This window comes from Molossus molossus, unplaced genomic scaffold (genome assembly GCF_014108415.1).
Source record: "Molossus molossus isolate mMolMol1 unplaced genomic scaffold, mMolMol1.p scaffold_m16_p_10, whole genome shotgun sequence".
Taxonomy (NCBI): domain Eukaryota; kingdom Metazoa; phylum Chordata; class Mammalia; order Chiroptera; family Molossidae; genus Molossus; species Molossus molossus.
The window spans coordinates 47,901,344-47,918,839 of NW_023425345.1; the positions used below are offsets into that span (position 1 = coordinate 47,901,344).

General features: G+C 33.8%; 1 protein-coding gene across 14 annotated transcripts in view; it reads right to left on the reverse strand.

Moving 5' to 3' along the window:
* SCAF11 (SR-related CTD associated factor 11) overlaps positions 1-17,496 on the reverse strand; it is a 78,731-nt gene that overhangs the window by 26,463 nt on the left and 34,772 nt on the right. For 6 of the 14 annotated variants that reach the window (XM_036250709.1, XM_036250698.1, XM_036250697.1 and 3 more), the window contains exons 3-4: positions 15,271-15,428; positions 3,573-3,650 (exon numbers count right to left, since the gene is read on the reverse strand). In XM_036250709.1, coding sequence (XP_036106602.1) covers positions 3,573-3,650; positions 15,271-15,428 — 236 coding nt within the window. Of the gene's footprint in view, positions 1-3,572; positions 3,651-8,510; positions 8,680-9,911; positions 10,117-11,742; positions 11,785-11,962; positions 11,967-15,270; positions 15,429-17,496 lie in introns of those variants that run through there. The other 8 variants (XM_036250704.1, XM_036250703.1, XM_036250707.1 and 5 more) reach the window with 8 other exon arrangements.

Consider the following 17,496-nt stretch of genomic DNA (forward strand, 5'->3'; position numbering starts at 1 on the left):
ATATACACAGGATTTCAAAGATTTAGGACAACAACAGAAAGAAAATCAGTAACAATTATTTTAAAATATTACATGTTTAAATAGATACGTTAGATTAAATAAATTATATTATAAAAATTTGTTTTTGCTTTTTACTCTTTTCACATGGCTATTAAGATTTTTAAATTACAGAGTAGCTTGTATATTTCTATTGGCAGAACTGGTCTAGATGGCAGCATGAGAGCCTACAAAGATTTTACAGCAGAGGCATGAAGGAGAAACAAATTTAAGACATTGTGCGGAAGGAAGAGGCAAAGATAGATGGAGCAGAGAGGAAAAAGTGGAAAACTCCCTGATGATTTTTGGATTTGTTAATGTTTAGATTCCTTCTGTATTATAGATGGAGATATCCAACAACCAGTTGAAAATACAAGTCTGGTTCTAAGGAAAAAGATCTAGGCTACTGACAGAATTTGGAAGCTATACAAATATAGGTAGTACTAACAGCTACAGAAGTAGTTGAGAAGACTTAGGGGAAAAGTATACCTACAGAATTGAAAGGAAGATTCTCTGAGGAATCCCAATGATTTAAGAAAAGGTAAGAAGGGCAGGGAGAGGCCAAAGAAGATTGTAAAAGGTCAGCTAAGTAAAAGAAACAAACATATATACATACATGCCCGTAAGAGAATTATAACCTAGAAGCCAAAAGAAATAAAGGTACTCAACAGCATTACATGCAGAAACAATGGGATTAGCCAGCCAGAGATTATTCAGGCTCTTAGTGAAGACAGTTTTAATAAAAGAAAATGACAAGAGGTGAATGTCCAGTGGAACTGGAAATTGAGCAAATGGAGTAAGCAAGAGGAAATGTTTCATTCAAGTTCAGCTGTAAAAGGAAAAGAATAATAAGTGAAAATTCAAAAGAAGCAAAGGTCAAAGGAAAATACTGAGAATACATGGATAATATCACATATAAGAAATACCTTTTTAAGTTTGAAAAAACTAGATTAACAATGCACCAAACTTTTAATGTAAGTACAAGCCTCATTAAACCAGACAAGTTTGCCCGGGCCAGTGTGGCTCAGTGGTTAAGAGTGTTGGCTCACACAGAGAATGGTAGCACATTCTATTCCCAGTCAAGGGTACATACCTACCTGGGTTGCAGGTTGGACCCCTGGCCCTGGCCGGGCATGTGCGGGAGGCAACCAATCAATGTGTTGCTCTCACATCTCTCTCTCGCTCTGTCTCGCTCTGTCTCCCTCTGTCTCCCCCTCCTTCCTTCCCTTCCACTCTCTCTAAAAATCAATGGAAAAAAATCCTCAGGTGAGGATTAGTAAAAAAATAAATGAAACAAATTTTTATTCCAAGCAACAGAACAAAATTGTATAAATCTTTGAAAACAAGCTCATGCTAATGAATCGTTAGCAACATTACTGAGAGTCCAGAAAAACAGAACATGTGTCAGAAGTCATGCTTTAATTCTGCTTATATCACACATTTTTAACTTTTCTCCAAGATATATACTAATTTGCACAGATGTCCAGACTTACTCAATTACAACAAGCAAAGTCATTTTTCATGTGTCTTTTTATTTGAATTGCAGTCTTACTTATGTATCGAGATTCATCTGTTAAAAATGTTATCAAAACAGCCCTGGCTGGTTTGGCTCAGTGGTTAGAACGTCAGCATGTGGATCAAAGAGTCGCAGGTTCAATTGCAGTCAAGGGCACGTACCTCAGTTATGGTTCAGTCCCTGGCCCTGGTCAGGGTTGTGCAGGAGGCAACTAATCAATGTCTCTCTCTCACATCGATGTTTCTCTCTCCCTTGGGTGAGGATAAAACAAAAACCTACAATGAGAACATCTAATGCTTAAATAGTTGTATTTTGCCTCCATATCCCTTCCTACTCACACAGACAGCAACCAAGCTATCATGGACTTACAGTGCTACCTGGGAATAGTTTGTTTTCCCCATCAATGGCATCACATATGTATATATTGAATATTCCTATTTTAAGCTACATCTAATTTATGACTTGTTAGAGATAACTTCAAGAAATCTCTTTTTTAAAGACAAACACCATATGACTTCACTTATATAGAGAATCTAATGAACAAAATAAATTAACGAAATAAAAATAAGACTCATAGATACGGAGAACAGACTGATAGCTGTCAGGCGGGAGGGAGGTTGTGAGATGGGTGAAATAGATGAAGGTAAGCAAAAAAAACAAAAAACAAAAAACACATACACACACAAACTCAATAGACACATACAACAGTATGGTGATTACTGGAGGGAAAGGGCGGTGGGGCAAGTAGAAGAGGGTAAAGGGGGTATAAATGATGACTTTGGGTAGTGAACACACAATACAATATACAGCTGATGTATTAAAGAATTGTACACTTGAAACCTACATGATTTTATTAACCACTGTCACCCCAATAAACTCAATAAAAATTTAATGAATAAATAACTAAGATACTTTTCTCTTAAAAACAGTCAAGGTCATGGGGAAAAAGGCTGAGAAAACATTCCAGATTAAAAGAGATGAGACATAACAACTGATTGCAACGCATGATCAGACTTTCTTTTGCTATAAGGGACATTCTTGAAACAAATAGCAACATCCAATTAAAATATATAAATTACTTTTAAAAAAAGAAATCTTTCTTATACATTTTACTTAACTATTTACTGTCCTTTTCTCTTTTCATCTTTTTCTCATTAATCAGAAATATGCTGACTTTTTTTTATTTGTAAAAAAATGTTAACATAAATCATAATCATGGTTCATAATAATTAACATCAATAAGGTATGTATAGTGCGTGCAACTCAGGGATGTGACTGTAACTCAGGGATGTGATTAAGATTAAGCATTATAGTAAAACTATACTTAATAAAAGAATAAAGTCCTTTGCCTATGCTAACCTTGAAACTGTGAGAAGTCCCTCTCAAGATCTCCTTGGACAACCCCCACCCCTCTTCTCCAATTAAACTCGTTTTTCTTCAAGCACCAGAATTTAAAAACAAAGACAACATTTTATATTTAAGTTTACTTGCTTCATCTTTCCAAAACTTTTTTTTTGTTATAAAAACATACTTCTCAGATATTTTGGACTTAAGTTTTTGTGGGGGTTGATCTTTGAATCTAATAGTCCATTTAAAATATTTTTTCAGTTAAAAATAAATTTAAAAAAATTTTTTTTCAGTTAAAAAATGTATTCAAAGCACTAATTAATCAATAAATGTTTTGAAGTACAGAAGTACTCACACTAAAAATATTCTAAATTGAAATATTCTATAACTAAGACTTAATGTGAAACTTTTTAGAAAGCTAATACATTTTGTGGAAAACATAACATGGCTACCATTACTATGTCCTTTTTAGGGGGCAAAGAAAAAAAAGTCAGAATTTCTGAATCCTTGTAGGAAAGTCTGGGCTTGTCATGCTTAGGAGGAATGATAATCACTTATTAAACCTAAAATTGAACAGGTCACAAATTTATTCAAACTGGAAATGTTTTAAAACAAAACTGAATTAAGTTTGTATTTATACTGTTCATGTTGCAAGATAAAATCTAAGCCTTACCTTAACACAACCTTCCAATGCACTGACTTTAAACACTGCTTGAAAAGGTTTTCGGTCAATAGGACATGAAGCCAGTGTCTGAAAAATGATTAACAATTTGTAACTTTAGAAATGTTTCCTTAGAATAAATCAAAATTAATCTATAACAAACACAGTATGAATAGTTTTCCATCAGAACAGGAAACAGAAAAAACATTTTTTTCTTCTTTCAAAGGTGAAGATAAAATACTTTGTATTATGCCACAAAATAACAAACATGTTAAATTTGTTTCATTCATTCAAATATGTATTGAATATCTAGTTGTATGCTAGGTAAGTGGAATACAATGATGAAGATAGATAGGATCTCTGTTATCAAGACAATACCTATTAAGACCTGCTTATCCAGTTGAGAACTACTGGTATAAAGAAAGGAGAGCTGGGCTAAAATCAATAGCTCTGTGATATAAAACCTCTTAGGCAACTCTAAATCAGCTGTAAAAGAAATGGCATGTGCAGGTCCCTTACAGATTTTAATATTCTATGACAATAGTATCTCCAATAATTGATTATTTTGAATAGGCCGTTAAACTGGCAATAAAATTTTTTTAAAGATTCTTCCACTCTTCCCCCCAGCCACCTAGATGTCGCCCTCTCCAGAAGTAGTTTCTTATATATCCTTTTGGAAATAACCAATGCTATGTATATAAATGTTATCTTTTTAATATAAAATACAATTAATTCATATGAACTAAAATTTTGTTTTTCTTAATTATGTATCTTAGTACTATTTCAGAGCTGCCTCACTCTTAACAGCATGGTATACCATAATAGTTTTAACTCTACATTTCCTGTTATGAATTAGGTTGAGCACACTTTCATATTTTTAAGGGCTATTCAAATTGCTTAAAAAAAACCAAACAACGATTCATGCTTTTTGCATAGTTTTATTAGGTTGTTGGTCTTTTTCAACGGAATCTTCAGGCATTCTTTATAGATCAAGAAAAACTGTCCTTTAATCACTCTATGATTCGATCAACTTAATTGTGATGTACATATATTTCCTATACCTTAAAAATTAATGTGCATAAACTATAAGAGTTTCTGACAATACTACTAAATATTTGTACAGGAATGGGTTTATTTTATCTAAACAATTTAAGATGGAGTTGTCTACTAGAGAAGAAGGGTAGATATGTACCCTTCTTCTGTAGCCTATGAGGAAATACTAAAAGGCGATATTACTGATACCTGTGGTTTAATAACTTAAAAATAATTTTAAAAAAATTTCAACAATTTAATAGTAACACTCTAAAAGACCACAGATCATAAAAGAATTCTGATAAATCATCTTATATTCCCTAGTCAAAAATGTTGTGATTTTTTACCATTGGGCATACATCAAGATATACTTGTACAAGTACAGGTAGTTCAGACTATGCGCAGCCCTTAATTATATAGCACATTTTCACAAAGCTCAAGACTCACTTTGGGAGCAGTCAAAATATAAACTGAGTTACTCTTATTATTCATTTAAAATTAAGTAAGTAGGTCTTGATAAAATGCTTTACCACATCTGAATTAGGAAATGTGACCATACTATATTAAATAGGTTGCAGGTTCGATCCCTGACCCTGGTTGGGGTCACTGGGGAGGCAACCAATTAATGTGTCTCTATTACATGGATGTTTGTTTCTGTTTCTCTCTCTCCCCCTTTCCTCCCTCCCACTCTACATAAAAATCAACTGAAAGATATCCTCTGGCCTGGCTGGTGTGGCTCAGTGGTTGAACGTTGACCCACACACCAAGAGGTCGCGGGTTCATTTCCCGGTCAGGGCACATGCCCAGGTTATGGGCCAAATCCCCAGTGGGGGGCATGCAGGAATTGGCCAAGCGATGTTCTCTCTCATTGATGTTTCTCTCTCTCTCTCTCCCTGTCCCTTCCTCTCTCTCTGAAACCAATAAAGAAAAAAAAAAAAAAAAAGGAAAGATATCCTCTGGTGAGGATTAAAAACAAAAAAAAAGAAGCTTCACTACAAGTAATGACAAACTTGTTCACATCTTTTTAATGCACTGCAAGTAGCAATTATAGTTCAAAGAATTCAACATCATGAATATGTGATTGTTTAACCACACTAGCACTTACTCTATGTAATTCTTAGTCTAGAGGTGATATTAGTGCATTTATAATTCAAAAGAATATTTATAAGTAAAAATTTACAAGTACTTATTTTTACCAAAGTTTCAAAATATATTTTTATTTCTATTTTTAAAATAAATTTTGATAAACATTCCTAAAAAGATAAAATAATAAATCAAAATGTGTTTCCTTCAATTAAAAAAAAAACAACTATTAGTCTTAATATGTAGAGGCTCTGGATTTATATTCTACTTTTATAGCTTGTCCTTGGGTATAACCTTGAGCAAGTTACATAGCCTCTCTGTGTGGGTCTCAGTTATCTTATTAGTGAAAATGGGGATAATAACAGAACTTATTTCTAAAGTGTTTATGAGTAAAAAGGAATGAATAATCTTAGAACAGTGTGTGGCATATATTAAGTATTGTATAAAGTCCACCAGCTAGCTTCGTTGGACTAACAATAAAAAAGGCTAGTCCATTAATAAAAAGATAACCCACAATATGATATACATATACATGTGAAGGTGTGTGTTCTTAATGACTTTCTTTTGTTGGAATTTGCAAAGTTCATGATGTATGAAAATTAAAGTTGATCATTTTATTATATATATTTCAATATGTAACACTTACTAAGGCCCAAAGAAAGCTACTCCCTGTATTCAAAAAATTTATCTATATCAGATGCATTGAATCTTTCAAAAACTCTGAAATTACACAATCCCATTTTCTTCTTTATTAAATTTCCTCTGTTGACATCAACTAAATGGCACTTTTTCCTTTATAATGTTCAAATTGACAGTTTTAGCCAGAGCCATTCCATTTTGATCTGTTTTAAATAATTGGATTCTGAGTAAGATTTAATTTTTATTTTTAAAATAATTTTTCTTTATTGATTTGAGAGAGGAAGGGAGAGGGAGAGAGATAGAGACACCGATGAGAGAGAACATCAATTGGCCACCTCCTGCATGCCCTCCACTGAGGACTGGGGCCGGCAACCCAGGCATGTACCCTGACCGGAAATCGAACCAGTGACCTCTTGGTGCATAGGTCAACACTCAACCACTGAGTCACAACAGCTGGGCAAGATTTTGTTTTTATTCTTTTTTCCTTCAGCATAATTGCCATGGATTTGTCTAAAGTTTCATTTGAAGGGTTCCACTGCTATTATAAAAACAAAACGAGCCTAGCCGGTGTGGCCCAGTGGTTGAGCATCAACCCATGCACCAAGAGGTTGCCAGTTTGATTTCGGGGTCAGGGCACATGCCCAGGTTGTGGGCTCAATCCCCTAGTGGGAGGCATGCAGGAGGCAGCCAACCAATATTCTCTCTGATGTTTTTCTCTCTCTTTCCCTCTCCTTTCCTCTCTCTAAAAATCAATAAAGAAAACAAAACAAAACGGATAAAATAGTAGTAGTTGAAAAAACACTGCTATCACAATTTGCATATATTACATTTCCTAAAATAACCTAGTTAACAATAGAAAATAAATTAATAGATTTTCTTTGGCTCAGGCTCAGTCATCAGAAACATTTCTTAACATCAAGTCATCCTCTCCAAGTTAACAAAAGCATAGCTCAGAAAACAAGCTGTCTCAAGTAGACAAAATATCTCTGCTATGGCCACTGAAAAATGATGATATCCATTTCTGACCTTGGAACAGTTTAGCAAAGCATTTCATAGCAGAAATAAAAAAGAAATTCAGTTATTCTGAGTTAAGTCTTCATAGCACACTTCAATAAGTTAAAATATTTTAAAAAATTAAGATATTCAATTTTTTTTGTTAATGTATACTGTAAGAAAAGTATAAATAGCTACTTCAACACATATCAAAGTTCAAAGATATCATTAGTAGATATTAAGGCATAAATTACACATAATGTGATAATCAAATAGCTTTACTAAAAAAGATTTACAAAAATTTTTAAAGTGTTTGCATTGCCCTAACTTGAAGGCATTTCTAAAGGTACTTCATCCTTAGATCCAGCGATACCCAGTGGGAAAATCCAAAGACATCTTAATTTTAGTTTTCAGAGTTTGTGTCACTAAACTAATTTAGTTTTTAAGTTGTGTGGTTTTAAAAATTCACATTTAAAACTACTGTAGAAAATTTTTAACTAACATACCTACCTATTCTGCTTAAGATAATTTTAGTTTTGGAGGAAATTATCCCAAATTTTGTCTTACTTATATACAAAAAAAATAAATACCCCTTGATTATTTACCATTTTGATTCCTTACGTACAACCTATTCATAAATCAACCTATTAATTATTCACCTATTTAAATCAACATGGCTTTCACTTCTATACACACACACACACACACACACACACAGACTTTTTATCCTCACCCAAGGATATTTTTACATTTATCTTCAGATAGAGTGGGTGAAAGGGAGGGAGGGGGAGAGAAAGGAGGGAGAGAGAGACAGAGAGACACATCGACTGGTTGCCTCCCGCATGGCCCGACCAGGGCAGGGGACCGAACCACAACCAGGGTACGTGCCCTTGACCAGAATCAAACCCATAACTCTTTGTCCCTGGGCCGACGCTCCAAGCGCTGAACCAAACTGGCCAGGGCCACTTTAATAATTTTTAAAGCATCTAATTTAATTATTTCATAATCAAAGCAATCCATATCACCATTCAACTTTGTGATACAGCTACAAAATATAAAATTTGGTCACTACTTTACATCGTCGTATGTATATAAAAACAGAGCTTACATTTTACTGTGAATGCTCTGTACTAAGATTGTATCAGTTAAGGAGGCAATTTTGATAGAAAAAACAATCTTCCTAATGATTTCAGTAAAACATACCCTAGTATTCTGAAGCGTTGTAAATTCCCAGCTCAGACAAACCCATATTTAAATATAAGAACAGGAAACCTTCCTTATTTGGGAATTCAGGATTCTTGATTTCTAATATTTCTTCCTTCCTGCTGCTGCTCTATCCTCAATCACAAAGGCTGCCTACAGATAGCCCCTCCTAGAGAGAGAGAAGCAAGTGTTAAAGATAAGTGCTTAAAGACTAAAGATCAGTACCAGTGCTTATATCAAGGTTTGTCTGTTCATGGGAATCTCTAGAACATCTATCTCTCCTACTAAAAAATACAGCACATTATATAAAACTTCAGTTCAAAATCAAATAAATATAATTTAGAAATGCACACCATTAGACGTTGATGCTTATTTTAAAGCTATTCACCAGACCTATCCTTTCAGGTTGATGGTTCCTAGATACCTAGCCTGGACCTCCAAAACAAGTGCTCACCTGTAGTCAGCCTGTATGTTCCCTATCACACTTAATCAGTTCTTTCAAGATAGTCCTTGTCAATACATATTAGTGAAACTGGTTCTTTATAACAGCTTTCAGGAATGTATTCCTAAAGGACAAATGGCTATGAGTAAAAATTAACACCAAGAAAGTATCTTATCTAACTACTCAATGGGAACCCTTTCTGGTTCTCAAAGATACATTACAACAGTTGGGTAGAATTACTTTTAATCTTAATTTCTTTTGACATTTAATAGTTGAGTGTCTTTTTCTAATGTAACAACAGAAAATTCTGTAAACTACCTGTATAAATCAGTTTACAAACTGATATTTAAAATTAGGCTATACAGAAATATACATTAATTTAATCAACTGGTAAAAATAGACTATTAAGTGGAAGTCTGTTATATATATGCTTTAGGTAATAAGTGTTCACAAAGTAAAATTTTTCTTTGTGATACCAAAGGTTTTACCAGAGAATTAATCTACAAGGTAAAAACAATGGGGATATGGAAAAATTCAAGTTCTGGCAAAATCAGAACTAGCTATCTCTCTAACCCACTTTAAGGATGAAGATAAACAGCCCTAAATCACCTACTGAACAGGTTGTAATAATTAAATGAAATATGTATTTGACAATGCCTTATAAATGATAAAGGTAAAGACTAACAGTAGCACTACTCATAACAGAGAGATTTGGTTTAGTTCAGGAATAAAAATATATATATATAAATTTTAGGAAAAACTGACAGAAAAAAATCCAGACAATAAAAGTTTGCTTAATTATGTAATTGAAAACCAGTCTAATCACCAGAATTATGCGTAGAAATGTATTCACTGCATAAAGGAACATCTGTATATAAAATATATCAGTAGTGAAGATATAATTCAGTTAGTTGTATTTTAATTTTTGATATGTATTAATTCAAAAACATACTCCTCACCTGTCTGCATTGAACACTGTTGTTTGATTTCTTCAAGAACTGTACGTCACTATAGTTAAGACCCTCTTCATTTCTAGTCTCGAGAGAAAACATACCTTTGCCACCTGTCCCATTTTGATTTCATTAACCTTACTTTCTCAAACTAAAGCTGTCAGCATTTGATATGAAATGGAAGACTGAGATAATAAATAAACTGAGGAAGGATAATATGCTTATAGTAAAAAAATTAATGACATTTCAAAAATCACTTAAAAGAAAAATATTTTATATGACTTATAAAAGAACCCTGGTGTATATCAAGAACGTCATAATCACATATATTATTGCATGTCCCTTTAAATAGAGTAAAACTCTTGAACACTTTGAGGATGAAAAGTTTCCAAGTTCTCAAACTTTAACCTTTTAAAGACCAAAATTTTAACTTCTTGGCAACCTGCCAAATCATAAATCCTATTTTCTTAACCAGTGTGTGTGCATGAAGGGGGTATTTTCTTGTCTATAGGGGATCATAATTGTGATTAGTTGTCACTACTACAGCCACGTGTCAGACTTTGCCTTTCTAATTATTAATAGTTATGGGCTGTTTAACAATGAACGAGGACATGTTCTGAAAAGTGTGTCATTATGTGATTGCATCAGTAGGAGACTACGTTGTTGTGCGAACATCATAGAGTGCACTTACACATACCTACACTACATGGTATAGCCTACTGCTTCTTAGGCTATAAGCCTGAACAGCATGTTACTATAAAAAACAACAGAGACTAAATCAAGCACAAGAGAAAATGATGCACTCAAGAGATATGGTACTCACAAGAAGTATGAGATTGCTGCCAGATTAACACAGCATACTGTTTTATAGCAAGTTTTTAATAGGTAGAAAAAGTACATTCTAAAATAACAATAAAAAGTAGAGCACATATAGCACAATCATAAACCAGTAACACAGTCATTCATTTTATAGTGATTATTATGTACATAATAGTATGTGCCATCCTTTTATATAACTGGCAGTGCAGTGGGTTTGTTTCCACGAGCATCACCACAAACATGGAGTAATGCATGGTTCTATGACACTATGATGGCTATGACTTCAAGGCGATAGAGTTTTTTAGCTCCATTATAATCTTATGGGACCACTGTGGTATACACGGTCTGTAGTGGATAGAAATGTCATTATGCAGTGCATGACTGTACCTAAAAATGCAAATTCAGATGACCAAAGTTAAACCGTATGAAAGTTAAAAACTCTCAGTATGTTTAGACTGTGTTTTGGCTCACAGTATGGGTAAAATAAACAACTTTCTGAGTGGCAGATAAACTTTAGTGTATTGGCTCTACACATATTTCATCAGTTTAAAGGCTTTCTTTTGTTTAATTTCAGATTCTCAGCTCTAATATTGATGCTTTAACAAATATTTCAACTTTCCATAAGTGTCAATTACTTGTCTTTGTTTACTTTAGTTCAATATTCCACTTCTACACTTTTATAAACCAATAAGCTTACTTACCTATTATGAGTTCCTTGAAACTAGTTATAGTGGACATGCTTAACCTGTCCTCAAGGGCAAGGCAATTAGGCTATGGGCCATTTAGGCCACCACAGGTTCCATTATCCTGGATCTTTTTGACCTAGGTAAAGTGGATTCTATGAAATACTACCTAAAGACTAATTTCAGTTACTTAATCACTTTCAAGTCCTTATACGGCTTTTGTTTTAAATAACCAAGGAACCAAAATTTTAGAGCTGGAACTTTGACTTTGGATATAGATACCTGAAAAGTACAAGAAAGTTCAGAAATGTGTCCAAATATACTAGGTTATTATATACCTTAACTTTACTTGTTCCTTACAGAGCAGAATTCTTCAATGCCTAAAATGTTAAGGTGAAGATAAATAAATGAGTCCTTCTTTTTGGTTCTCGATATCCATTCTGAATCATATTTCAGTGAACCTTATATACAAATTTTCAGATAACTCAGCTGAATTTCTCTGAAAGACATACAAGACTAGGAAGATGATCCTGAATACATTTTGTGCTATTTTCTTACTATGTATATTTCCAACTGCTGTAAATCTCACTTTGATTTCTACCTTCCTACTAGAAGTGAACATTAGTAAAATTTTAAACTATGACTCAATATTTTTAAATTATTTTAATTTTAGGCTATTCCTTGAGGTATTTAGAAACAATTCAGTATTCAGAATCCCATCCTTTAGTATCAAATAAACACTGACACAGTGATTTATTTATTTATTTTAAATGTTTTTATTTATTTCAGAGACAGGAAGGGAGAGGGAGAGAGATATAGAAACATCGATGAGAGAAAAAAATCCACTGGCTGCATCCTGCATGCCCCCTACTGAAGATCGAGTCTACAACCCAGGCATGTGCCCTGACGGAAATCGAAACGGCAATCTCCTGGTGCATGGAAATGGGACAACGCTCAACCAACTGAGCCACCCCTGCTTGATGACAGAGTGATTTAAATGAAAAAAATCTATAAGAAAGCCTTAGCATAGGTCCTGGCCAATTAGGAGGCTCTAAATATAGACATTTATTTCCCAATCCTGAAATCCAAAGTAAACTGCATGCCTCCTCTTTAAAAACAGGAGTGGTTTGAGGAAAATGAGAGGGAAGAGCTTAATACTTAAAAGCCACGAGAAAAAAACAACTAGTGAAGCCCTGGACAACTTTGCTCAGTGGTTAAGAGCATTGGCCCACGGACCAAAGGGTTTCTGGTTTGATTTCCGATTAAGGACACTACCTGGGTTGTAGGTTCAATCCCCAGCCCTGGTCAGGGTCGTGCAGGAGGCAACCAATCGATGTGTCTCTCTCACATTGATGTTTCTTTCACTCCCTTCCTTCCATTCTATCTAAAAATCAATAGAAAAATATCCTCAGGTGAGGATTAACAAAAAAAGTAAATACAATCTGATTCTATTTGTCAAAGCATATATACATGCTTCAAAACACATCTAATTTTTATCATACCAATAAAAGATTCAAACTAAAGTTTTAGTTCAAAGACTAAGTGATTTTGTTAATCAGTATTCATTTATTGTATGTAATGATCAATTTATTAGTAGATTGTGCTCTTCTTACTGCTTTATTTAATGGCTTAACTGATTTGATGGCTGCTATACCTATTAGAGACAATAAAACAATTCAGAAATATTGTTTATGCTCCACTTTCATGGTTAATTACTTTGGTTTAAATAATACCACAACACCCCCACCCAACCCCATCACAATTTAGGATAATACAGCAGATTAAGCACTGTCTTTTTTTTTTTTTTTTTTTTTTTTATCCTCACCCGAGGATATTTTTCCATTTTTTGTACAGATAGAGTGGGAGGGAGAGAGAGGAAGGGAGAGAGAGAGAAACATCGACGTGAAGGGACACATCGAGTGGCTGCCACCCGCACGACCAACCAGGGCCGGGGACAAACTGCAACCGAAGTACGTGCCCTTAGCGGGAACCGAACCCGGGTCTCTCCGGACCGCAGGCCGACGCTCTAACCGCTGAGCCAAACTGGCCAGGGCTTAAGCACTGTCTTTTAAAAGCAGTTTGGCTTCAAAACATCTATATCCAAAGGAGTAACACAAAAGAAAATATTACATGTAAGAAAGGTGTCAATTGCAACACTATGTATTAGTGATCATTTTCAACTTAAAAATATTCAGGAGTTAAAAACATAGCTAAGTTTAGCAGTGTCTGGTAGGGCTAAATATGTACATAATATACAGCTTAGTAGTTCCAATTCTAGATACATATCCTAGCGAACCTAGAACATGCACACCATAATAAAGCTTATGGTTTTGTGAAAGATGCATGTAGAATGTAAGGAAGAAAGAAGAATTGTTATCTATTTTATAAATTATAATTTTCATAGAGAAAAACACATACATAGATTATGTTGTTGAACCTCACAATTATGTAACCACTGAATACAATTTTATGAAAAGCAATGAACTGGAGGAGCCTTGCACCCATCCAGTAATACTGCTGCTTCTCCACTGGAAGCAAAATCTGTTTTAAAAATATTTAATCACAAAGCAAACCAAGATGCACTAAATTCATCACAGATGAAATCTTTAGTTGAGTGGCAGAGAAAAATAAGCATTCTTACTTCATTAGTCAATGCTCCTGTAAACACAGAGGTTTATAATTCTATTTAAAAATTAAACTCAAAACACTTTTTCCCAAAATACATTTCACCTATCTTTAGTCCCTTTCTGCCAAAGGCCCGTCTAGGTTTAATCAACATAGAACTGTTTCCAAGTATGCTATTATGAATTCAATTGGTACAAATATTTTTTTCCTTCTCCCAAACCTCAGCCATAGTCAGTGTACAGTTATGTTCTCCTTTCTACACTATTAATGAAAATATAAGTAAATCATAGAATTCCAAAACCCCAATTATGTAATAAGTGATTAATTCCAATGTGCTTAGGGACATCAAACAATTTGAATATAACTGTTAAAATACTTTTGAAATTTGCCTCCTTTACTAGTATTTTCACACACTGACAAATTACTAATTCTGATCATATAGCATGACTAGTATGACAATTTTTATTTCACAACCCATAACAATGGGCCTTATAATGAATATTCAATATACCAGTACCATGACCTACAATGATCTACTTAAGTAGGCCCAAACTGAGTCAATGTAATAAATACATTAAGGTCTGAAATGTCCTGTTTTTAAATCCTTTACAATCTATGAAGAAATTCAGTAATATCTCTAACTCAGACTCTGACATTAGTTCACACTAAATTATAAAGTGCAGTTCTAAATTCATTTCTGCCTTTTAAGCTATGAAACCTAGGCCAAGTTAGAGAATGCAAAAAATCCAAATTTCCTCATCTGTAAAATGGAAGGAGGACACTACTACATCTGCTCTGGTTATCCCACAAGGATGATACAAAAAAAAAATAAACCAAAAAACAAATCTATGTAAAAATTCTCTGAAAAATATGAAACACAAAGCAGACGGAAGGTGTGATTATTAGTAAGGCACAGGTATCTCAAGAAGGTCAAGTACACTGAAGATGAATAACTATATTTCAACCAGAAAAAAATACTTCATCTATTATGTCTATAAAGTTATTAACTTTTTTTTTAAGCTATGTGTTTAGATTTTTAAATAAAAGAACAAAAAGCTGAATACAAGAAAATATACTGACAGAATTAGAATAATACAGGGAAATTTTTCCAAAGTAAGGAGAACACATATTACTGTGAAATAATTTGTGAAAGGCAGTGTCAACTCTTTAGACTAGGCGGAATGAAATAATGATAGGAAACTAAAATACAATAATATTTAATACGTATATTTAAAACTCACCTCTGCCCATTTAAGAATACAAGTCATACAGAAGACATGATTACAACCTTCTGGAAAACCAATTTCCTTCTCTAATAGGCAATTAAGACATATTGGACATCTGTCAGCTTCACTGTACAACAGACCAGTGGTAGCAGTATTATCTTTGTCTTCTTCACCTACAAAGTAAAGCAGCCATATATATACTTTCATCTGTGGCAATATCATGGACTAGGTACTATAAAGGGATTTTCTACTACAGAGTAATTAGATCTAGATACCTTACAACAAACATACTCATTAAGCACAATATTTTTTTAATAGGGGCATGAAAAATTTTTTTTATGAATTTAATTGAAAAATAATAGTCACAGTTCAGACATTTAGAAGTTAAAAAGAGGTTATACTGACAAACCTCCCATTTATATCTATCTATACCTATCCATCCAGTTCCACCCAACATTTCACAACTGTTAAATTTCTTCTCTGTTCTTCCAAAGATTTTTTGAATGCATAGACAAGTTAATCCTAATTCATGTTCTTTCAAACCTCCTTCACACATGAATGCTTGAATACTATACACACCAGTTTGCTTTTGCTTGTCTGTTTGACCTACTGATGAACATTCACTTGTTTTCAACCTTTGGCTATTACAACAATACCACAGTGGAAAACTTTTGTCATTTCACATTTTTAATAGTATATTTATCGAATTAAATTCCTAAAAATGAAATTGTTAGATCAACTAGTACTACATTTCTAATTTGAACAGATACACCAAATTATACCCCTTAGGGTTTGCACTAATTTAAACACCCACCAGCAATGTAACCAACATACAAAGTTAGGCATTGCTGACTAAAGGAAACAAGATTCAACATAAAATAAAACAAAAATAAAGAAATGACCAGCTGCCCTGGCCGATTTGGCTCAGTGGTTAGAGAGTCGGCCTGTAGACCAGAGAGTCCCAGGTGCAGTTCCTGCTAAGGGCACGTACCACGGTTGCAGTTTGTCCCCAGCCCCGGTTGGGGTCATGTGCATGGCAACCATTTGATGTGTCTCTCTCACATTGATGTTTCTCTTTCTCTCCTCCTCACTCTAGCTGAAGATAAATGCAAATATGTCCTCCGGTGAGAATGAAAAAAGAAAAAAAAAAAAGAAATGATCAGCTGAAATGTGAACACCATGCAAATAGAAAATTTGGGATCATGCTGAGAGCAAATGTCCACACTAGTGTTCGGATCTGGAAACTAACTCTTAGGACCAACCCAGGTGGGGTAACTGTTTCTGAGAGACTCTCATGTTAAGCCAAGACACCCAAATGGTGCTAGTGGTTCCAGCATAGGTTCGAAGAAAAACAAAAACAAATCCTCCGGAGGAAACCATCTGTAATTTAGTCCTCTAGGATTTCACAGATTCAATTTCTCAAATATGAGTTCATAATCAAACATTACCAAACCTGTGAAAATCAACTGCCTTGAGTAAGAATCAACAGAAAGCAATTTATTTTTATATTTGTATATTATCTTTATTTATTATAAATTTATTTAGATACAAACTGGCTTTAAATATAAGAATTATAGAATGACTAAACAGCAGACTAAAACCAGAAGAAAAAAAAATTTGTGAACTAGAAGAGAGATTTGAGAAAACCACCTAGACGGTAAGAGATAGACAAGGCGATGTAACCTGTGAAAGAGAGGTTAGGAAATGAAGTCAGACCGCAGTCTAACATACTAATTGAAGTCTAGAAGAAAAGAATAAAGGACAAGCAATGGTTAAAGCAGTAATGACTGAGAAATGATAAAATAAACAAACAAAACCCACAAAATCCAACAGATAAAAGATACACAAGGTATGCTAAACAGGAAAAATGAAAATAATCTGTGCCTAGAAACAATGCAGCAACACAGTACAACATTAAAGATGAAAACAATATTAAAAGCTAAAGAGAAAAAAGACAGGTTTATCTAAAAAAGAAAAAAAATGACAAGGCTGAAAAGAGATTTCTTGACAGCAAGAAAAAAAAAAAAAAAAAGCCTAAATAAGTGATAGGAGGGGGTGAAAAAACTATCAATCCAGAACTGTGTATCTATCTTTGAATAGTTCTGAAGAGAAGAAAATAAATACAAAAACTTAAGAGTTTATCACCATTAGACTTTCCAGTAAAGGAACTTAAGATTTTTTTTCAGAAGAAAAGTAATAGAAAAAAACAACCCTCTTAAATACTACCTGTACCAAATATCA